Source organism: Gracilinanus agilis, chromosome 2 (assembly GCF_016433145.1).
Source record: "Gracilinanus agilis isolate LMUSP501 chromosome 2, AgileGrace, whole genome shotgun sequence".
In the NCBI taxonomy this organism is placed as follows: domain Eukaryota; kingdom Metazoa; phylum Chordata; class Mammalia; order Didelphimorphia; family Didelphidae; genus Gracilinanus; species Gracilinanus agilis.
In genome coordinates this window covers 367,436,293-367,460,363 of record NC_058131.1, presented here as the reverse complement: position 1 = coordinate 367,460,363, position 24,071 = coordinate 367,436,293, and the positions used below count along the sequence as shown (strand labels likewise).

Here is a 24,071-nt window from a genome sequence, read left to right as displayed (position 1 = left end):
CCGTCAGTGAAATTCCATCTTCTAAGCTCTCTGCAATGCTATGTTCTCCTGATCTTTGTGCCTATTCTTCATTACCGTAGCACTTGGCTTGTGTACTTTCTGGCCATCTGCCTGGAAGCTTCAACATTTATTTTTTAAAAACCCTTATCTTCCATCTTAGAATCCATACTAAATATTGGTTCCAAGGCAGAAGAGTGGTAAAGGCTAAGCAATGGGGATGAAGTGACTTGCCCAGGGTCACTCAGCTAGGAAGTGTCTGAGGCTAGATTTGATCCTGTGACCTCTTGTCTTTAGGTCTGACTCTCTAACTACCCAGCTGCCCCATTCACCATTCATTTTGACAAGCTCTCACACAACCTTAGTGTAGGAATCCTCAACCAAAAAGTTTTTTCTCCATTCCACTTTAAATTTATATCCAACATGGCTACTATTTGTGAGTTTCTAGTTAAATACCAACTCAAATTAAAATGCTACTTCTTGGAAAAACTGCATGTTCTTACATTAAAACGTTTGCTTATGCTCCTATATGCAGTATGTGTTTACATATGTGTGAATGTGCATGTGTACATAAATATATCTGTGTGTGTTTACACACACACACACATATGGTAGTACTACATAGTTTTGTATAAGTGTGGAGGGATTGTGTGTGTGAGTGTCACATCATGAGGCTGCTAGGGCTCATGTAAGCACTCAAGGAAGGAAGTAGCAAACCACAGAGCCACATAGTGTTGCAACCAAAGGGGCTAACAGAATTAGAATTGGGCCAGACAATTGCATTTGCAGAAGCCTTGCTTGCCCAAGTTTTCCACTTATTCAGGAACATCCAAGGCATCTGGGAGAATGCTTGCCAAGCCAAGGTATGGTGAGATTTTTCCTGCTAGTCCTTTCTGAAGTTGGCTTGGTGAAGCCTTACCCTGAGAACTAGCAGCAGCCAGTCCAATATTCCCTTCAATTTGCCTTAAAGGGTAGTAAATAGTTGGAGGTGACTCATTTTCCCTCCTCCCCTACAAATTCAAGACCCTGGAGATCAGAGAAAGAAGCAGGGGTGGGGTGTAGGGACAGGTGAGTAAATAAAAGGCAGCAATCCCTCTTTTTCTATTGAGTCAAAAAGATGGTGCCAGTAGGTTTCTTTGTTTCCTCTGGATAACCTGGGAAGCAGAATGGGAAGAAACTCAGAACGAGGACTGGTTATTTTTGTTTAGTTGTTTTTCAGTCAGTGCGACTCTTCCTGACCCAATTTGGGATTTTCTTGGCAAAGATACTGGAATTATTTGCCATTTCCTCTTCCAGCTTATTTTATAGTTGAGGAAATTGAGGCAAATAAGATTCAATGACTTGCCTAGGGCCACACAGCTAATAAATGTCTTAAGTTGAATTTGAACTTAAGAAAATGAAATCTTTCTGACTCCAAGCCCAGTGCTCTATCCACTGAGCAACCCAGCTGCCTTAAGGTCTATCTAGGTCCTGACTAGTTCTCAGGAAGCTGTGTAAGTCACCTGAATAAAAAGATCAGAAGATTCGTGTCCTAACCCCAGCCCTTTTACTGACATAGGAAACCCTAAATTAGTCAGTGGATTTCTTTTACCACAGTTTGTTCATGTTTAAAATGGAGATCACAAGACCTGGCTATCATTAAGGTTTAAATAGCATAATATACGTGAAACTTTTTTTAAAAGCCTCGGAGATGTCAGAACAATGTTAAGACAGTAGGGCCACTTCAATCATACCCCTTCCACAGCAGTCAGTATCCCTTTTATAAGGTCTCTGTGTAGAAATAAAGAAAAGGATGCTGGTGAGATTTTCCCCCCTCATGTTTTCTTGGACAATACAGATATGTCTTCTACATCACAACTTTCCTCATCATGGTTTCACTATGTTGTGAGCTGGCATAAGAAATTAAATGAGAATCTTTAATGAGTTTTAGAGAGGCTGCAGACAACAAGCAAAAGCCAGCAGATGACACAGAAAAAGTTTAGAAACTCAGAAATGCATAAAATAGCTTGTGACCAAATACTAAACCCAAATTTTACAATAAAGTACTGTAAACCCCCTATAAAAGAAAAGGAACAAATTCAGGCTCCTCTGGTATGAAGGGAGGGCCCCAAATTTTCATGTAAATTTTCCACATCATGGAGGTGCTGCAACCCCTAACCTGGGTGATGTGAAAGAGATGTCGTTCGATTTTGCCTATATAAGGTCAGTAGTTATATCTCCCAGGATGATTTTACAAATTATTATGATGTCTCAATTTTATGTTGTACTTAAGGGCTTGTAAAATGTTTTACTTGCTATCTCATTTGATTCTCCCAAACATCCTGTGAAGTAGGTGTAATTATTGCTATTTTACAGATCAGGAAACTGAGGATGAGAAAAGTTGAATAACTTGCTCAGAGCCTGATAGCTGATAGAGGATTTGAACTCAAGGCTTCCTCAGTCCAAGTCGAGCATTCTCCACTGAGCCTCCTTTCTTCATCTATAAATGAGCACAAATGACCATTTTCCTGTTTTCTTCTATCCCTTGCATTTGTGGATAGAGAGCTGGAAGTAGAGTCAGAAAGACCTGGCCTTGAATCTCAGACCAGATGCTTCCTAAATGTATGACATCAGAAAAGTCTCATGAGCTTACTTAGCCTCAGGTCTTCTGTAAAATGTGAATACTGACAATAAGGACCATAGAACTTAGTTCACAGGGTTGTTGTGAGGCTCAAATGAGATAGTTTGTAAAGAACAGGCAATAAAGTGGCAAAATAGATAAGAGTATTAGCCTTGAAGTCAGAACACCTGAGTTCAAATTCTCCCTTTGAGGCTTAGTAGAAGTGACCCTGAGGAAGTTTCTTAACCTCAGTTTCCTTGTCTGTAAAATGGGTCTAATAATATGAATTTCCTTTTCCAGATTATTTTACAGTTGAGGAAATTAAGGCAAATAGCATTCAATGACTTGCCCAGTATTGGGATTGTTGTGAGGGTTAAATGAGACCATATATATAAAGTATTGCATAAATGCTAGCAATTGTTATCACTGTTATTATTATAGAGCTTTGAAAATCTTAAAGTTCTCTAAGAATGTTATTATTTCTAGAGACATTTCCTCCCAGCAAAGCTTCTCTCCCCAAGAAATAACTTACCCAAAGTCACATAGGCAGGAGAGAGAAGAGCCTTCATCTAAACCTAGTCCCTCCCAGGCCTGCTCTCTTCGGTTTTCATACTTAAGTGGCTTACTCTAATCTATTATATTTACAGCTCCTCCAGCTTTTCCATCCCTTTTTTCACAGCTCATTTAGAAAAATTCCCATCTTCAATTACTCCTCCATATGGATGAGGAAATGAACTCAGTTATTCTGAAAGCATCATTTGTGTTTTCCAGATGAATGTTGGTCCTTTAATAAACAGCTGACAACAACCGATACTTGTGAGCCAACTTAATCCATTAAACTTAATTTTAAAATAGTGAAGGGGTTTACAGAATCCCTATAAGGCTCAGTATCCTCTGCAGAGCCTCATACTTCTACACATCCAAATACGTACCTCTGGAGGGCTCTTCTTTACTAGTTAGTCTTCAAGCTGTAACAACTTAATTTCAAGAAAATACCTTTACCTGAGATAGTCCCACAAAGGGTTTCTTCCAGTAACCCCAGTGCTTTCCGTCTCTCTCATGTTCCCTGGTAATCCCCACCATTTTACTTTGGACCAGCCTCAGAATTTGGAATTTTTCCCCTGTTCTACCCTCCTTCAAGACCCTCTCAAGCCCCAATTATCCCAAGAAGCCCACAGCATCCGTCCACAGCTACTTTGGTACTCTCTCTTTTTTTCCCATTAGTTTCCTATATTTTAATCTTGTCTCCATGAGCAGAGTTTAGGCTCTTGAGCCCAGATGAAAATGTCCCATATTTCTGCTGTTTGGAAACTCCCATAACCCTCAGCACAGGGCAAGGTCTGTAGTAGATTCTTTCTAAATACTCACATATACTCTATATACTGAGCTAGTCAGAAGCACACTTCTGGCTCACAGTCAGGAAAACCCAAGTTCAAATCTTCAGACGTTCACTAGCTGTGTAATTTTGAGTAAATGACTTAACTTATCTAAACTTCAATTTCTTCATTTGTAAAATGGAAATAATAATAACACTCATCTCTCAAGTCTAGCATTATCTGTTGAGCCACCATTATTCATCTATAAATGAGCACAAATGCCTATTTTCTTCTTTTCCTCTCTATCTTGTAAGGATCAAATAAGATAAAATATGTGTTTTATCAACTTTAAGGTGCCATCTAAATGCTACCAAGGCAGTGACATAGTGCAGTGGATAGAGAATTGGATTTGGAATCAGGAAGACTCTTTTTTTCTGAGTTCAAATCCAGTCTCAGATACTTATTAGTTGTGACTCTGAGCAAGTCACTTAACCCTGTTTGCCTCAGTTCCTCATCTGTAAAAATGAGCTGGAGAAAAAGGAAATGGCACACCAGTCCAGTATTTTTTCCGAGAAAACCCAAAATGGGGCCACTAAGAGTTGGACATGACTGAAATGACTAACCCACAAAAAATGCTAGCTGTCACACACTGTATGCTTGGTGGGATATAGCAAAAGATGTCTCAATAGCGAGAGCAAGCAGACAGTTTTGGGTGGGGGTGGGGGGATTGTACCAGATAAACTCACAGGAATAGAAATGCTGTGAATAAAGACAAAGGAATGGTCTCTGTTTGGGCTATGTAACTTTACACAGGGAAAATCTTTAAGGCTGAGCTATGTTAGGAACATTGCATATAGTGTGGGCAGAGAAGGCACCACTGACAAAGGAAGTCCAGAGGCTCCCTGCCTGTTTTGCCTTTGGTCCAAGGAAAGAAGAAAAAAAAAATTTCCTTTTTGTTGGATAGTGTTAACAATGCACATGGAAGAAAAGAAGAGAGCAGAAAAAGACAGACAAATTGTAAAAGATATTGGAAGTCAAGAGACATTTGTGCTTAAGCTAACACACTGGTGACTTTAGGCGAATTATGTTTCTTTTTTGGCCATAATACTGCAGCATAAAATGAAAAAGATGGACTAGATCAGGCCCATAATGAGCAGAAGAGGTAGATGGGGGTGCTTTGACCAGAGGGCACTGGCACAGGGTAAGCACTGGACAAGAACCTTATTTTTCTCCATAACTACTGTCCCCAGGTCTTGCCTTAAGTTCCTCTGGAGGCAAAGTGGTTCAACTGTCCCTGGGCCACCCCATGCCAGAGATCCATCAACAGGACGTTCCTCTCCCAGGGCCCACCTTACTACTAAGCCCCTCAGGGCCAAAGGCCAGGATTTTCCCTGAATGGGTTAGGGCCCCATTCTGGTAATGATTGAACCTGTAAGTGCCCCAACTCCTGTGCCTCCTCCCCCTTCCCTCATGCTCTTACATACACCTCATATACATTTAATTGAATTTGCCTCAGGCACAATTACCTCTAGTTATGATTCTAGATTAAATTATTTTAAAAGCTCCTTCTAGCTCTAATGGTTTACAGATCTGAATTCCTAGTCTGCTCCAGGCATTTCACAAATGTTTTCCCTTAGTTAGAGATGGAATCATAGTATAGTAACATGGTTTTGCTGCATGTACCCATCATCTAAAAGGGAGGGGCCCATGTTAGAGACAGCAGAGCCTGACTCCTGAGAGAAGACGCCCTTTGTTCTCCTGCATTACACATGGGGGGAATTGGCTTCTTTCCACTGACTGTGGAACTTGGAACTGGCTGCCATGTTTAGAAGCAGAAGGGCTGCCTCCCTACTTCTCCCTTTTAGACCCTGGGGCTCCAAGAATAAATAGGATTTGTGATTTTGGATTGTTTCATTTGTCTTTAGGATCTGCTGACCCAGGAGCAGATGAATGTAACCTTGGAAGCAGGATGCCAGGTCGGATATTCCTGCCAGCTGCATAGAAGCCAGGGTGCCAGCACTGGAGCCTGGTGCAGCATGGAATTTGGGACTTGGTGGGACTATGCTACATAGGAATTGAGCTCAGCCCTGAACCTAATCTCTTACTCCACTCAAGACACAGGGAGTGGTTTATACTCCCCAGGTATGGGGTGTGAGTAGAGGGGCATTTATGTTTGTTTTTGCTATATATTTGGAAGAAATATTCTTTTCTAAAAGCCAATCTGGGGCATCAAGGTAGCTTAGTGGATTGAGAAATAGGAGGTCCTGGGTTCAAATCTTTCCTCATACACTTCCTAGCTGTGTAACACTGGGCAAGTCCTTGACCCCATTTGCTTCACCCCCTTGCCACTCTTCTATGTTAGAGTTTAAAAACAACAACCATATATTTGAGACAATGAGGTAGCACAGTGGATAGAGAACCAGGCCTGGAGTCAAGAAGACTTGGATTCAAGTCTGGCCTCAGACACTTCCTAGATGTGTGACCTTGGGCAAGTCACTTAACCCCCATGGCCTAACCCTTACCTTTCTTCTGCCTTGGAACCAATAGATAGTGTTAATTCTAAGGCAGAAGGTAAAGGTTTAAAAAAATAAATAAAAGTTACTCTGACCATTAAGTGGTCAAATGGAACTGGGTACTTGGACCCCTTAAAATTAAGGGAAAGATTATTGGGGGCTTGAGTCAATGACAGAGAGAAAATTATTCCCAGTCCCCACTTCAGGGTTGTGGAGAGCTCTGGGAGAGGGCTGAAATGTACCTACTCTGGCTTGCAGATAGAAGAAGGCAGTGGGGTCACTGTGACAATAGGATCATAAATCGAGAGGAAGAAGGGACCACTTCATTTTACATAATGGGGAAACTTTGGAATGTATAGAAGAAAAGAAGAAATCTATTCTCATTACCTTATAAATCCTCTCCAATTTCGGTAGCAGACCTTCGAGAAATAACCTAAGTCACCCTCCTCCCCATTTTACATATGAGAAAACTGAAATTCAGAGAGATTAATTAAGTTGCCCACCTTATTCAGAAGAGGAACATGAACCCAGTTCTTCCGATTTCAAATCTAGCACTCTTTCCAATGGTGGTGGTGGGGGGGAGGGGGCGGGGAAAGGCATGAAATCTGATACCCAAGAATGGCCACAATTTCCCTAGCTTGATCTAGGCCCTTGCTGCCTCCCCATAGCCACAGTATATCTTGTAATCAACTCTGTGAATTGTGAGCTGCCATTACTCATTGAGGGAGAAACTCCATTTCCTTTCTTCTAACACTGTGCTCTGTGCTTGTCTTTGCATCTGTCTCTATCACTAACCATCTTGCCCCAGCTCTCTCCTCTCTCTCTCTCTCTCTCTCTCTCTCTCTCTCTCTCTCTCTCTCTCCTCTCTCTCTCTCTCTCTCTCTCATTTCTCTTCCTTGCTCAGCCAGGAAGAGAGGAGGCTAAGCAATACATATGTTGTAATATACACTCCTGGATCCTCAGCGCTGGAGGTGACCTTAGAGATCATTGAGTCAGGCCCCCTCATTTCACAGACATGGACACAAACTTCTTTTTCTAGTAAAACAAACAAACAAACAAAAAACCCCAAAACAGTATCCACTTAAAAAGCAAACTGCCTAGCCTAGAGAGCCAAACCCTTCCCTTCTTGTCATTATCTAGAAGCCAAAGGATTTGTGACATCAAAGGAGCTCTTCCAGAGTCATCCCAGGGGAACAGCTATCTTCAGCAGAGCCCTTCTGTGGAGTTTACCTTTTCACAGACAGCTCTTTGTCTGTGAGGCAGGCAATGTCTACACAGTGTGACTTAAAGGTATGGAGTGAGCTCTTCTACTCCTCCTAAATGCCTCTTCTTGCTAGTCTTAAATCAGCCTGAAATCAGATTAGAAATTCAAACCTTTTGATCAAGTCAGAGATCTAGATTCAAATCCTAGCTCTTATGCTTGCTATCTGTGCAGGTTGCTTAATTTCCATGGCCATTAGTTTCTTTTTGAAAAGAAGGCATTGGTACAAAAATATTTATAGCTGTGCTCTTTGTGGTTGCAAAAAAATTGGAAAATGAGAGAATGTCCTTCAATTGGGGAATGGCTGAACAAATTGTGGTATCTGTTGGTGATGGAATACTATTGTACTCAAAGGAATAAAGAACTGGAGGAATTCCATGTGAACTGGAATAACTTCCAGGAATTGATGCCGAGTGAAAGGAGCAGATCCAGGAGAACATTATATACAGAGGCTTATACACTGTGGTACAATCAAACATAACAGACTTCTCTACTAGCAGCAATGCAAGGATCCAGAGCAAGGCTGAGGGACTTATGAGAAAGAAAACTAGCCACAGAGGAAGAACTGTGGGAGGAGAAACACAGAGGAAAAACAACTGCTTGAACACATGGACTGATGGGGATATTATTGGGGATGAAGACACTAAATGATAACTCTAGTCCAACTATCAATAATATGGAACTAGGGCTTAATCAATAATACATGTAAAACCCAGGGGAATTGTGCGTCGGCTAAGGGGGGTTAGGGGGGTTTGGGGAGAGTGAAAGAACATGAAACATGTAAATATGGGAAATATTCAAAACAAAAATAAAAATAAAAAAAAGCTACATTTCCACCCTTAAAAAAAAAAAAGGAAGGAACGAAGGTATTGGACTAGGTGCTTTTGAGATCCCTTTCAGTTCTAGAGCTAAACTCCTATGATGGTCAGGCACAATCCTCTGCTTGAATACCACTGGATGGGATGACACAATAATGGATGTCCTTAAAAGTCTTAGGGCAATATTAGGCTTCAACTGCTTAACATTGCATTAAGACTTTTTGGGAACTCCCTGTATTTATCCATTATGTCAGTCATCAGTGCCTAGCATGCCTGAATTGGTTTGTGAGGTCCTTTGACTATGGGAAAGAAATATATGAGGTCTAGATGTTGGAGTACTTTTAGAGGGATGAAAGATGGGAGCAGTCTGAACAGCATGACAGCTAGGTACCTGGATGGGGGTTCTAGATGGGAAGGAATCTATAGAAAGGTAGAATATAGAAAAGTTCTGAAAACAGAAAATAGGAAAAAAGAAAAATGTCACAGCTTTCACAACTTGGAAGTAAAACCGGAGGAACCAATGATGGGTATAGGGAGACTCTCAGCCCCTACTTCCTGGGTCTCACTTCTATACCAATGAGCTCAGGTATCCCAAAATGGGCTTGGGAGGGGGTAACTGAGGGAGGATGCCTCTTGTGACATCCCTTTTCCGCTCCCTAGGCTTCCTTCTCTGCATGGAGCACTGCAGGCCTTGATGTTGTCTTCTGAGCTAAAGCTCTGAGTGTGGTGACTCATACCACAGGCCCACCTTCTTTTTCATATTTTTAAATAACTACAAAAGTGTTATCTTCCTGCCTCAGGCTTGACTCTCTTTCTACTTGACTGGGGAGCAGTGTCTCCACCTCCCTCCCCAGCAGACACACTCACAGAGCAGCTAGGAGAAGAGACAGGGTGCTTAGTCACCCACACTCTTAGAAGGGCCCTTAGATCCCACCCAGTCTCATTCTTTCCACATATAATGGACAAGAAATAATACTCACCAATCCTTTTACCATTCTGATTGTCAGCTTGTCATTATCTCTCCTAAAACATGGTGCCCAGAATGGGACAGAGAGTTCTTGGTATGGCTTAACTATCTAGAGTTCTCCTGAATTTCTCTTTCCTCAACTATGCAAAGTTATAGTCCTTGTATTAGAGATTTGGGTTCTCCATTTGAGATGTGGATTGATGAGTTCTGTACTAGAGATATGGGTCCCCATATTAGAAATGCTATAGATTTCATACCAGATATGAATCTCATGCTGCCTAATAGAACATAAGCCCCTTGAGGTTAGGGATAGTTTAATTTTGCCTTTGTATCTTTAGCATCTAGAGTAGTGTCTGGCACATAATAGATACTTAGTTCTGGTTGAATGAAAAAGTATATAAATGAACTTTTCTCTCTCCCTTTAGGCACTCAATCAACATGACTAAGACTTTGGGAATGAGTTTCATGTATTTTATTTTAGCCTGACCTCATCTCTTTTTATCCTCTCCCTTTACTTTCTTACTAACCCAGCCTACTTTTCCAACTTTATTATATGTTAATTCCCTTTCTTACATTCTAGTTTACTGGAACTAAGTATCTTCTTGGGTCCCATGATAGACATTCCCATTCATGGTGGATTTTCTCAAAGGCAGTGCTCCCAGAGTCCCAGAGCTTGGCTCTATGTGGTGTTATGCATGACTTTGTTGTGGTGGTCATAAGACCATTGTCTCCCTTGTCCCAATTAAAGACTTGTTCTTTTATAGCTACTTTGGTCTTTCTGTGTTTTTTCAGGTTGATACCATGAAACCTTGTATGATCCCCCTGGCTGCTATCATCTTCCTTTCCAAAAATATCTTGTATTTATTGTGAATGTTTTAAATAGACCTCTCTCTCTAGAGAGAGAGAGAGTTAGATAGATAGATATAGATATAGATATCCATGTTGCCTTCACCTTCCCTAGCTTGTTGTGCGCAGGGACTCTCTTGCTTTTTCCTTTGTATCCCCAGGCTCCCTCCCCCCCCCCACATTTAGTTTCTGACACAAAGAAGGAATGTAATATGTGTTTGTTGATTGATTTTTTTCCTCACTTCTTAGTTACTAAAGCTTAGGGTTATTGATAACTTAGCCAGAAAATCTGAAGAAAGCACTAAAAAGTGGGAGGTTCAGAATTCTAGTCTTGGCCCCCTTTCCTGGTACTTCTCCATATATCCCTGGATAAGCTTCTTAAATCTTTTGGTTTCCCTATATAGAACATGAATTCAACATTTCTAACTTCTTCGCTGCTCAGGATAATATTTGGTAAGAATTCTAATTCTATCATGGTGACACAGGGGAAGAAATTCCACTTTTCACAACTTAATATTTTTTATTGCTTGGTTTGTCTATCATGTGGTCTCTTTTGTCTTTCATATTCTCTTTAATAAAAATAATCACAAAAAACGAGTTCAGGTAGGAAGGAACTAAGTGGATCAGTGGATTGGGAGCCAGGCCTAGAGACTGGAGGTGCTGGTTCAAATCTAGCTTCAGACAATTCCTAGCTGGGTAACCCTGTACAATTCACTTAACCCCCATTGTCTAGTCTTTGCCACTCTTCTATCTTGGAACCAATGCTTAATATTGCTTCTAAGTTGAAAGGTAAGGATTAAAACAAACAAACAAACCCTAATAGAACTGGACTGAAATTCACAGATTTTGTTTTTGTTTTTGGCTTGGATTTGACTCTACATTTTAGGACTTTTCTCCTGAGAAGAACTTTTCCTTCAGTTTTGACTGGCTTGTCCATTCTCCTTTAGACCCCACCACATCAACATCAGGATTCCAAACTGCATTTTCTCATCCTCAAGAAAGAATTATCTAGGATAATTCTCTCATTTTACACAAGAACAAACTGAGGCCATAAGAGGTAATGTTCTCTTCCCTAAGTTCCCATATCTAGGTCTCCTGTTCTCAGTTCATTGTTATTACAACTTAAAAAAAGGGGAGGGGGAAAATGTGATCCAATTTTAAATTCACCCTTGTTGATGGCAGACAAACTATGAACGTAGTTCAAGTAACCTCTGTCTATGCCTTTCTTTAACCTCTTACTTAATAGGAGGTACAATAGAAACAAAGATGGATTTGCAATTAAAGGACCTGAATTCAAATCTTGACTGTGATATCTGGGCAAGTCATTTAGCCTTTCTAGGACCTAGTTACCTAAACTGTAAAATGAGAAGGTAGGACTAGGTGACCTCTTAAGTTGTTTTTAGTTCTAAATCTACCTTAGTTACTCAATACAATGTCTCATTTCCATTTATTGATTCCATTCCTAGACAATCAAATAGCTTTCCAACTCCAAAAGGATGACTCAAGACACAAAGTGTAGGGTTTGACTGTCCCTAAAACAATCTGGGCTTTGATAGACCATAAATCCAACAACCATCATTAACCTAATGAGTGATAAATATTCTATCTCCTAAACAAGCTCACGATATGAGGCCATAAAGGCCTGGATACTAGTTACTACCCCCTCTCCCCTCCTCCAATTATCCTCCCCCTTTCAGAAGTAAACACATAAACCTTATGGTTCCCCATAGTTTAAAATGGCTTCCCTTATCTTATTCAGCCTGACTGGGCCACTTGATAAGATATGAGTACTTACGGAACCCGAAGCTTGGGAAATTTCTGAATGTCATTTTCAGACAGGTTCTGAAACAAAAATATAAATGGAATATAATTAGTGAAGAATAAAGAAATTAGGGACTTATACTCTTTCAGCAGGGCTGGTAGGTTAGGTTGCAGTGGAATTACTCCTCAGGAGGATTTGAAGAAGGATTGACTTTTCATTCTCTTCATCAAGAAAAGCTCCAATACTTGATTTATTTGAATATTCCTCAAATTTATATAGTGTTCCCCTTATAGTTTTATGGAGGCAATTTCTCATCTGTCTGACAATTTTATCAATAGCCACAATGCTGAACTTTTGGAAGGGGAAAACCACTTTAAGAAGACATAGGATCATAGATTGTTTGGAAATGATCTTAGAGATCTTCCGATTCAACGCTCTCATTTTATAGATGAGAAAACAGAGACCCAAAGAAAGGAAGAGACTTGCTGAAGCTAGCATATAAAAAGTGATACAGATGGCATTTTTATCCAGTTGCTCTGCCTCCAGATCCTACATTCTTTCCCCTGCCCCTGCTGCCACTGTTTATTTCCATCCTTTTTTGTTGAGTAAATAGAAGAACATTTAATCACTTTAAGTTCTCACTTATTCAACCCCTTTTATCAAGCATTCACACTTTGGAAGAGGCAGTTGCTAGTCACAATATTTAATATTAGCATAGCTTTATTTTTCATTTGATGTTTTCTTTCACTTTTACTGTCTCACTTAAATCTCTTACGAGTCCTGTGAGTTGAGCAGATGCTATAGTTTCCATTTTATAGAAGGATAAACTGAGGATAAAGGAAGTTAAGGAACTGGCCAGAGGTCATGGAGATAATGAATTGGCAGAGCCTGAACTGCAGGCCTAGTCCTATATTTCCTTGTCCATTGCTCTTTATGCTTGTACCCTACTGAAATCAATACCCATCAGGCCAATGGAAAGATGAAGTGCAGTGCTGCTGCTGTGTCCTCTGTCTTCTTTTAACAGTAATGAATAACAGGGGCTGGGGCTGGTGGAGGCTACAATTCAGGAGAGCCAGCCAGAGTGACCCAGAACTATTCATCCTTCAATCAGTCAACCAATCAAAAAGAATTTACTAGGCACCAATAATGTGCCAGGCACTGTTCTGGATACAAGGACAAAAATGAAGACAGTCCCTGCCCTCAGAGAATTTATCTTTTATAAAGGGAGACGAAATTTACACTTACAAAATAAATACAAGGTATTTGGAGGGTAGAGAGATACTAGCCACCAAGGGCATCCAGAAAGACATCATGTGGATTGTGCTTGAACTAAATTTTGAAAAGAACTTGGGATTCTAAGAGGCAGGCATGTGAGAGAAGAGCGAGCTCCAGGCTTTTGAAAAACACACAAAGACCTTCTGGAAACAGGCATTAAGCATCTTCTATACATAGTTCCTCATTCATTCTTTTATTCATTCACTTATTTGTTCAAAGTAGAAGAGACAGCCTGATACCATAATGGGATGATCTCAGATTAAGGAATATTTTGGTTCCAATCCCTTCTGTGACATTTACTAGCTTAGCGATGATACATAACTGCCTTCCCCTAATTTTTTATTGCTCCAGGCAAATCTGTAAAAATATAAATTGCTTCTCTTGTCCATCCACATTGGTGGCAGGAGTTTCCACATCTGAAATTCTGTATAAAGACGGTACCATGAGTTTGGACTCCGTCTACCCTACTCACCCCCAAAAAGTTAGATTGTGCCCTGGGCTGGGATGATGAAGAACTGGACTTGAGAAAAAACCCTTTTCTGGTATTACCCTCAACTATTTGTATGCTTAGAGTTCCGCTTCAGTGTAGAGTGGTCATGGAAGTTTCTTTCCCTTATTTCCCTTTAAATGATTGCTTGTTTGGGACACAGCTCATTTTCCAATTTTCTCTGAGAGTCACAGACATTTGCCATATGAATTTGCCTGCTGATTGGTCTGCAAGGATTATGGGCTCCAACCTTTGCTTTTTGTGATCAGGTGAGCAAATACAGTAAGAGAGAGAAAAAAATATCTGAACAGCAAAAGTAGCAAGAGTAGGTCCTTGATGATGTTCAAAGTATCATATGTATAGTCTCTCATAGGACACTCAAAACAATTCTGTGAAATAGGTACTGTAGCTATTATATTAATACTCATTGTTACAGATGTGGCTGCTAAGTCCTTGAAAGTTTAACTGACAGAAAGAAGTGAAAGAGAAATCATTACAGAAACAATAAAACTGTTTACATTCCTATATGGGAAGATGATAATAGTAACTTGTAAGACTTTATTTTAATCAAATCTCCCTTTATTATTTCCCACCTCCCTCCATATCTTATATCACTTTTTCCTCCTATTTCACTATTGGGTAAGACAGAGTTCTATACCAAACAGAGAGTGTATATAAAAATATATGTATAAGTATGTGTGTATGTATGTATATATGTGTGTATATATATATATATATATATATATATATATATATATGCATGCAGCCTTCCCTCTTTGAGCCAATTTTCATATGAGGTTTGAGTATTGCCCACCACTTTTCCCTCCACTATAAAAGCTCTTGTGCATCCGTGAGAAAATTTTCTCTATTCTACTTCTCTCTTCCCCCATCTCCAAGTGCATTCTTCTTTCTCATCCCCTCATTTTTTTAGATTATCCTAATATAATTGATTTGTGCATTCCTTTCCTCTCTTTAGACTTCTTCTAACTGCCCTAAGATCAGAGGTCAATAGTCAGAAGCTAAATGGACTTTTAATGAGGGATAGTTTTTAAAAGAGAGAAAAGGATTAAACAGAAGAAAATAGGATGAAGGGAAATACATCTAGCACTCATAACTGTGAATGTGAACAAGATGAACTAAACCATAACATGGAAGAAGAGAGTTGAATGCATTAGAAACCAGAATCCAAGAATATTTTGTTTATAAAAGATACACCTGAAACAGAAAAACACACAGAGTTTAAAATAAAGGCAGTTTCAAATCCGGCCTCAGACACTTCCCAGCTGTGTGACCCTGGGCAAGTCACTTGACCCCCATTGCCCACCCTTACCACTCTTCCACCTATAAGTCAATACACAGAAGTTAAGGGTTTAAAATTAAAAAAAAAATTAAAAATAAAATAAAATAAAATAAAGGCAGTAAAAAAGGCAGGGGTAGCAATCATGACCTCAAATAAAGCAAAAACAAAAATAGACCTAATTAAAAGAAAAAAATAAGGTAAGCTATATTTTGCTAAAAAGTACCATAGATGATGAAGTGATACCAAATTTTTTTTACATTTCTCTGATAAAGGCCTCATTTTTTCAAATATATCAGAAACTGAAGTCAAATTTACAAAAAAATACAAGCTATTTCCAAATTGATAAATGGTCAAAGAATATGAATAAGCAGTTTTCAGAAGGAGAAATCAAAGCTATCTAATTGTCATATGAAAAAAATAATCTAAATCACAATTGATTAGAGAAATGCAAATTAAGCAATATCAGAAATGACAAATTCTAGAGGGGATGAGGGAAAATAGGTACAGTGATGAACTGTTATTGGAATTGTGATCTGGTTCAACTATTCTGTAGAACAATTTGTTATCCAGCCCAAAAGACTATACAACTTAGCATACTCTTTGACCCAGCAATAGTTATATGTGACAAAGAGATCAGAGAAAAAAGAAAAGAACCTATATGTACAAAAATATTAAAGAAGTTCTTTTGGTGGTGGCAAAGAATTGGAAATTATGAGATTATTTATCAGCAGGGAAAAGGCTGAATAAGCTATAGCAAATGAATGTGATGTAGTGCATAGGAAACAAAGAGGAGATTTGGTTTCACAAAAAATACTTGACAACACTTGCATGAACAGATTCAAAATGAAATTAGAAAAATGGGGAGAACATCATGCAGATCAACAGCAATGTGGTAATAATGAGCAGCTGTGAAAGACTTGACCACTTTGATCAGTACAATGACCCAAGACAATTCCAAAGGAGTCATGATGAAAAAAATGCTATTCGCTTCCAGAGAGAGAACTAATGAAATCAGATTGCTAATTGATGTATAATTTTCTCACTTTTTTCTTTTTTTTGTGATGTGGTTAATATAAAAATATGTTATTCATGTTTTCACATGTGTAATTGATATAATTTTGCTTTCTTTCTCAGGGGGAGGGGGAGGGTTGTAAGAAGGGAGAGAATTTGGGACTCATTTTAAAAGAAAAATATTGAAATATATAATGAAATTTTTGGAAAGGAAAAAATGACAAAGATGGTTGCCCAAATGGTTTCAGAAAAACCTGGGAAGACCAACATGAACTGATACAAAGTGAAGTAATCAGAACAGAACAAAGTACATAGAAACAACAATATCTTAATGATGATCAATTATAAAACACTTAACATACGATCAAGACAAATCCAAAGGACTTAAGATGAAAAATACTACCCATCTCCAGAAAGAGAACTGATGAACTCTGAATGCAGATTAAAGAATATTTTTCTTTTTTTTTTTTTGCTTTTTGGAGTGTATCTTTTTTCATTGTGATTAATATGGAATTATATTTTGCTCAACTTCACTTGTATAATTGACATATCGCTTGCCTTCTTAATGAGTGAGAGAGCAGTGGGAAGGAGGGAGAAAATTTGGAACTCAAAATTTTAAAAAATCAACATTAAAAAAAGTTTAATTTAATTGTTAAATAAATATTAAAATAAAATATGATACAAAAAGTGCTCCCCAAAGAAAATTTAAGTGATTTCCAATTTTCAAATAGTTTGTACCTGCAATATATGTATACCAAGCAGAGCAGTAGCTGAAAGGGCTACAGATGACAATGGAAGAAGCTTGCAAATAGAAGGTGTGAAGGAAGGCAATTCTTAATTAAAGTCTGAGCTCCTTGTAGGTAAAGATTGTCTTTTGCCTCTTTTTATAATCTCAGCACTTAGCAGAGTACCTTGCCCATAGTAGATATTTAATAAATGTTTATTGATAGATTGATGTCTGGACCTTCATTTTCTTATCTTTAAAATAAGGAGGCTAGATTATATGATCATTAAAAATCTCTTTTAAAAACTACCTCCATATGCCTGCCACACTTAAGCTGAAGTAAAGAGAAGGTATATACGACAATAACTTCTTTACTTAGCCATTATTTGGAATTTCCAACTTAGAATAATAACCTGTGAAGGAAACAATTTGAAATAGTAATGAAGGGAAGAGAGTGATTGAATCACAGAATGCTAATATCTATATAGCATCATGTATCAGAAAGACTCCGAGGCTCTTCCAAAAACAGTACATAGCAACAGCAGGTTGAGTCCACAGTTTGACATTTAAAAGTTGGGTCACTATTGCCAAATCACTTAATCTGCCTCATTTGTTTTTTCATTTGCAAAATGGTATTAATATACCTCACATGGTCTATCTGAGTGTGGTTGTGAAGAAAGATTTTTGTAAACTCTAACACAGTGAATAACAATGATATAATATATATAAATAATAATTGTAAGCATTAATATCTCATACTACATGCTAGTATCTCAGTATCCATTGGTTGGGGAAAAGGGACATAAACTTTTTATCCATTTAAGCCCTGGCCCCATGTAATTTAGGGTCTACAAATGTTTTAATCTCTCAGGATACTCTCATCCTTGTGGCAGCTATCTTTAAACATGGTGCTCATTTCTGAACTAGGGAGATGAGTGGTATATATTTGGAAGGGTTGGAGATGTGAGATTAGTGGCTAGTGTCCAGGTCCCATTGCATCATTTAGCCAATTTGTTTAAAGAATAGAAAAACATTTACCATCAACTCAGTTGATTGACTGTCAGTGCATGGATATCTTGCTTCTCAAAGCAGGGGTGGAATAGCTGTCTATCAGATAATTCTTATCAAACTAGTAGAAGAAGGGCCTGAGTCTTCCTTAAATGTCTAAGACAAGGTTATGTGGAGAGTTACAAAGATTTTCCAAAGACTATGGGAAGTCATATTTTGGGTTGTCTGGGAATGTTTTTCAACTAATAACACCACCAACACCCCCCCAAAGAACACACACATAAATCCAAGTTTTAAGTATATCCTACGACAAAAATCTTTGGTCCATTGTCCATTTCTTTCATTCCCTCTTTTACTTTCCCCAGTTTCTTCATTTCATGGACAGCCAGAACATTTTCTAAGGTGGCCAGAGCCAATTGGCACTCAAGTAACGGTTGAGAGACAGAAAGATCAGAAACGACCATCTTGATGTTCTCAGAGTAGTAGCAAAGGAAACTTTGTCTTCATAGAAGAGTCTGAAGGAAAGCTGAGACCCACAGGGGGACTTCTGGAGACGACTTTAATCATATAATCTTAGAATCAAATCGTGAGAGAGCATATACCTTAAAGATCACCCCACATTTCACAGGGGAGGGAATTAAGGTTCAGAAAGACTAAATGTCAAGGGGGTCACACAGCTAGTTATGGTCAAGAAGAGATAAGACAAGTTTCCAAAGTCTAGTTATCTCTTTAAATAACTCTGTGCTATACCAGCATAACCCATAAAATGCAAGTGAGAGGCTAAGGAAAGGGAGATGGTGAAGGAGGCTTAGAATGGGGAAAACCTGGCTTGAAGGCAGTTTATATGGGGAAAAGCCTGGGGTTTTCAGTTGATGACACACTCAGTATGAATCAGTCATGTGATGGAATCTGCTAAAGCAAATAACACACACTGAGGTTGCATTGAGAAAAATACAGTGTCCCAATCATGGCAAACTGCAGTCTCATTGTCTATTTTGGTAAGGATTAGGTTCAATCCTGATGCCACATTTAAGAAAGATTCGGACTTGTTTTGGTGTAGGAACTAGCAACATTTAGTAGAGACAGTAGAAGAAAAAAAAGGACATAGAATAGACATGATACTTTTTTTTCTTATATGGAAGAGAGAGGGTTGTTCTGTTTTGTTGTAGTGGATAGAGTATTGGTCATAAATTTAAGATCTAAATTCAAATCTTGCTTCAGATACTTACTAGCTATGTGACCCTAGACAAGTCATTTAACCTCTGTCTCAGTTTTTTCATTTCTAGAGAAGACTAGAATCTCTCTCAGAGAGTTATCATAAATATATATATATATAAACATATATATTCATATATGTAAAATTCAATGTAGATGTTTGCTATTAACTATTAATACTCCAATACTCTGGTAGAACTTTGATTTCAAGCATGCAGATATTCTTTCATGGCTGAATTCAACCCATTCATGCCTTTCCATTCTGTCTAACTCTTATCCATGTCTCTTCCCATAATTTCAACACACAGAATCTACCTGAACTTCTGGGAGCCTTTCTGGCATACAAGTATATCAGTGGAGTATGTATTCCTCTTGTCACATGACCTGGATTTTCTTCTATTCTCATCATTTTTTTCCTCATTAGACATTTCATTTCTCTAATGGCTTCCTGAACATTGCTTCTTCTATATAATTCCTTGCTTGTGAAATATTTCAATCTGCTTAAACCCACTCTGTATCATAGGTTTGGGATCAGTTTAAAGAAAAAAAACCCAAACTTTGAGCAGCTAGAGCTATCAAGAAATGAAAAGGATTGTTTTGGGAGAAATATTCAAGTAGAAAGGGTTTATGAGGTTGGATTATATCATTGTTAAAATCCTTTCTGATATGGATTCCATGACTAAATTGCTTCCCCAAATCCCATCTTGCACCTTTAAACCTTCCCCAATCCTCATTAATTCTAGTGCATTTCCTCTGTTATCTCCTATTTATCAGTTATATAGCTTACTTTGTATATATCAGTTTGTATGTTGTCTCCCCCACTAGATTGTAAACTCTGTGAGGGCAGAGACTCTTTTGCCTCTTTTTGTATTCTTAGAGCTTAGTGCAGCACCCAGCAAATAGTAGGCATTTAATAAATCTTTATTTATTGATTGACTGATCCATATGCAAGTTGCTTAGGGCTAAAGAAACTTCCCTGTCCCAAATTCTAGGAGGATACACATGCTCTTTGGATAACTTCAGGGCAATTTGGCAAAAAAAAAAAAAAAACCCTAATTCATGCTTAGTTATACAACTGTCAGGGGAAAATAGTTTGGAAAGATGGTTTAGTACAATCATAGACAATCTTGTCAGTAAGTAGATTAGACTAGGTTACTATTGTGATTTCAGTGCTAATTCCTATAAATTTATGTTACTAATTCTTGAGATAGTATCATTATACCTAAAGACTCTGATCCTTATAAAAATGAAAATTGGCCCAGAAGAGGAACCAGAAACTTTTAGTACAAATTAGTTCTATTAACCTCCTTCACTCACAGTAGAGAGAGAATGTCCACCTAGTAAAGTGGTGAATATCCACAAGTATAGGTCTTGACTCCAAAAAAGATCTTCCAACCCCTGAATTTTTAAATTTATCATGATCACAGACTTCAAAGACATCTGCAGTTGATTGATCCCAAATTAGAACATCAACATCTAGCTACCTTGATCTAGCCTGGTATATAAACCTCACAGCCACAAGACACCTGCAGGCCATCCAGAACCAGTCTTGGACCAAATTGTTTTCCTGGGATTCAGTTAGCTATAAATGCAACTTTACTTGGCCTAGGTATGGCAGTGAAGTAAAGAATGGGTCTTCATTGTATTTCAGTATCTAATTTCAGTCACCTTCCTCATTACCTTTCTTCTTCTTCTTTTTTTTTTTTTGCTATTGTATATGCACCTTTTGTCTCCTCTAAAAGAATGTTAAGTTCCATAAAGACAAAGAATACTTCATTTTGTCTTTGTATATCTAGTTCCTAATGCAGCTATTGACACAGAGTAGGCATTTAGTGAAGGCTTCCAATTGTTTTGAAATTCCAATACTATTCCAATAAGTATTATACTAGTGATTCACATATATGCAAAAATAACCTTATAATCAGATTAGGTTGAGAGTGTCTTCATTCCCTATTCATTGTATTTCCAGAAAGTGGCTGTGATTGTTTGGTCATATCAGTTGTATTCGATTCTGCATGACCCTATTTGGAGTTTTCTTGACGAAGAAATGAAATGATTTGCCATTTCCTTCTCCAGATCATTTTACAGATGAGGAACTCAGGCAAACACGGTTAAGTGACTTGCCCAGGGTCACATAGTTACTAAGTATCTGAGGCAAGATGTGAACTTAGGGAGTCAGGTCTTCCTGATTTCAAATCCAATGCTCTATTCACCATACCATCAAGCTGCCCCTAGAACATGTCTAGTTTAGCTGTTATCAATTAATGGTATCTTAGTATGAGTACAAAATTTGAAAGTAACATTTTATAGTGGAAAGGAAAGAGAGAGAGCACTGGGCACTGAACCAATGATGCTAAGAGTGGAGTGGGAAGGGATGAGGGCATTGAAAATAGAATTTTCCTACTTCTCCATTTTGCCTCAGCTTGGTCTAGGATCACTGCAGAGCCAGCAGGGTGAGGCAGTGGGGAGAGAAGCTTTCAGACGTTCCAATTCCAAAGAAAAATCCAGTCTCACAACTGCCCACACTTACCAGAAACCTTGGACCGCTTATGTGGTGCTTCTTCACAACCTTCTCACAATCTTTGTAGTTAAGCTAACAACAGAAATGGAAAAGCAGTGTCACAAACAGGCAAAAGTTGTCCTTTGCTTCTTTCCCTCCACCTTCAGATCAGCCTAGGAGCCTAGCAATGGGGGAAGCAGCAACAGAGCCAGTCCCTCTCTTCCCCAAATGCTGGAGACTTCTCAAATTGCTCTAATAGGCTTTCACTACCTCTCAGACTGCAGTAATGACTAGTTCTCCATTGCAGAGGGTTAGAGGGCCAAGCCCATGTGGGAAGAGATTGCTCTCATATTGCTTTATGATTAAAAAACTGGTATCATTGCCTGACTAGCTACTTAAAACTGAACTTTCCAGATGAGCTTTCATGTCCTTTACAGGTTGTTTCTCTTATAGACATATGCCTAATGATGTTTGTCAGTCTTTTATTCTTGGGAAAGTAAATTCAATTCTTGTAACTTAGCATCATCAATAACTAAAGGGTATAGAGTTTAATAGTAAATAGTATATAAAAGCATATAAAGCATAGTTCTGGCTTTCACTGTAATTCTAGAGCTGTAAAGAGAAAATCCTATCAACTGGAATCTAAAAACCACAAATATCTCGCCCATGAATTCCATTCAGAAAAAAAAAAAAAGTTCATAGAAGGAGTTTTAAAAATCATTTTACCCAACCCTTCTTCCCATTTTATTGATTGGAAAGATAAGGCCCAAGAGTGAACAAAGTTGCCCAAAGTCACACAGGAGGTTATGGGTAGAGTTGGAGGTCGCATCTCCTAGCTCCAGTTCTAGTGCACTTGGTCCTCTCTAACCTTAGAGGGCATTTTGCTTCCACTTTCTCCAGTGAAAAACAATCAACAAACACAGTGTACATAGCACAGAGGCTTTGTGGGAGAGGATGGGTAAGAAAGGGGATTATCAAGAAATAGAAGACCTCTTCCCAGCTTTCAAGTTTACTGTTTAATTGGGGAGACAAGATTAAGCCAATAAAACAATCCAACAGGGGCATGAAAGCTCCTCTATTTTCTTAGACCTCCCTATCTGGGTAATTAGGGAGGTGAATAATAGCATTTATAGAGAGCCTTAACAGTTGCAAAGTAATCTACATATATTATCTCATTTCATGATTAATGAATGTTTCTTTTGTGGGGGGAGCCTGGGGAAGTCTCTTGCTGGCACTTCTGTAAGAAATGTTGCTTACCCTTCTCTCTCCTTCTCTACCTTCCATGATTAAAACAGCCCAGGTTCTACCATCTCACATCTTTTAATAGTTCCATTGGCTCCAGGATCATTCCCAGCCTTTGACCCTGAAGGCTTATTTGACAATTACTTGGTTCCCTTTGTCACTTGGTTTTGGCTTCTAGGCATGGGAGTCTACCTTTAGATGATGGGAGTCACCAATAGGTTTTTGCCAGTGCCTTCCCTGCTCCTTAGAATTAGACATTTCCCATTCAAGATAGGCACTTCTTTGTCTTTACCTGCCCCCACCAGTCTTTCATTTCCCCATGGGAAAACTAAAGACCACAGATTGCTCATTAGAAGCCTAGTCTAGGACTCAGGAGACCTGGTCCTAAAGCCTACTTTGCCACTAATTAACTATGGTTTTATGCAAGTCATCTATTCTCCTCTTGGGGCCTCAGTTTCCTCTTTTATTAAGTGTTCATTGAATAGAACGATCCCTTTCAGCTCTGACATTTTATTATTTCTTCCAATCCCAGTAATAATTTGTAAAATCTTTAGTTCAGAAGAGAATCAGAGATACTCAGAAAGTATCCCATTGCATTAGCATTTGTATGATATCAAATCAAACAGGATAGGAAAAAAAAATAGGCTGGCCATTAAATAAAGATAGGATTCAGATCTCTGGATTTCTCAAATATCAGGCCTTTCCTAAGTCCAGTATCCAAGAAGGATTATTGATTGATCAGCTTCAAGGACCAACCATGGTCTTACGAGACATGCTTCATTTCCTTCTCCCCCTTCCTCCCCCCCCCCCCCGGACATTTTTATTCTGTAGCTCTTTAGAGGAAAGACCCTCCCACCAAAAGGAAAAAATGCTCACCTTCTTGAAGTATTCTGCCAGCTCATCAGGGCCCCAGGCCAGGACCTCGGACCGGTAAGGTACATTACTCAAAGCCATTTCTGTCTAATTCTTCAGAGGACCCTCACATCCAGGCCATGAGTGGAACACCCATGGACAGAGATAATAGTAAAAGTCAGAGTCCTAGTTTCAAGCCAGTGCCTAGACCTTCTTCATGAGACAAGACTACTTGGTGTCTGCATTGCAAGGCAGTTGTAGCCCAGACAACAACGGCTTCCTCTACGAACAAATATGGTCTCTTCTCAGAAAACCAGCTAGCTCGTTTCCTTTACCACTTCCTTTGCTGGGTTCTAAATAAGTAAACAAGGAAGTTCA

The 24,071-nt window shown here is 38.8% G+C and overlaps 1 protein-coding gene across 1 annotated transcript in view; it reads right to left on the bottom strand.

The window, feature by feature from the left end:
- Positions 1-23,836, bottom strand: part of LCP2 (lymphocyte cytosolic protein 2) — a 79,800-nt gene extending 55,964 nt beyond the window's left edge. Inside the window, exons 1-3 of the mRNA XM_044664455.1 lie at positions 23,718-23,836; positions 21,630-21,692; positions 12,113-12,159 (exon numbers count right to left, since the gene is read on the bottom strand). Coding sequence (XP_044520390.1) covers positions 12,113-12,159; positions 21,630-21,692; positions 23,718-23,795 — 188 coding nt within the window. The 5' untranslated portion in view covers positions 23,796-23,836. The remainder of the gene's footprint in view (positions 1-12,112; positions 12,160-21,629; positions 21,693-23,717) is intronic.
- Between the last annotated feature and the right edge of the window lie 235 nt (positions 23,837-24,071).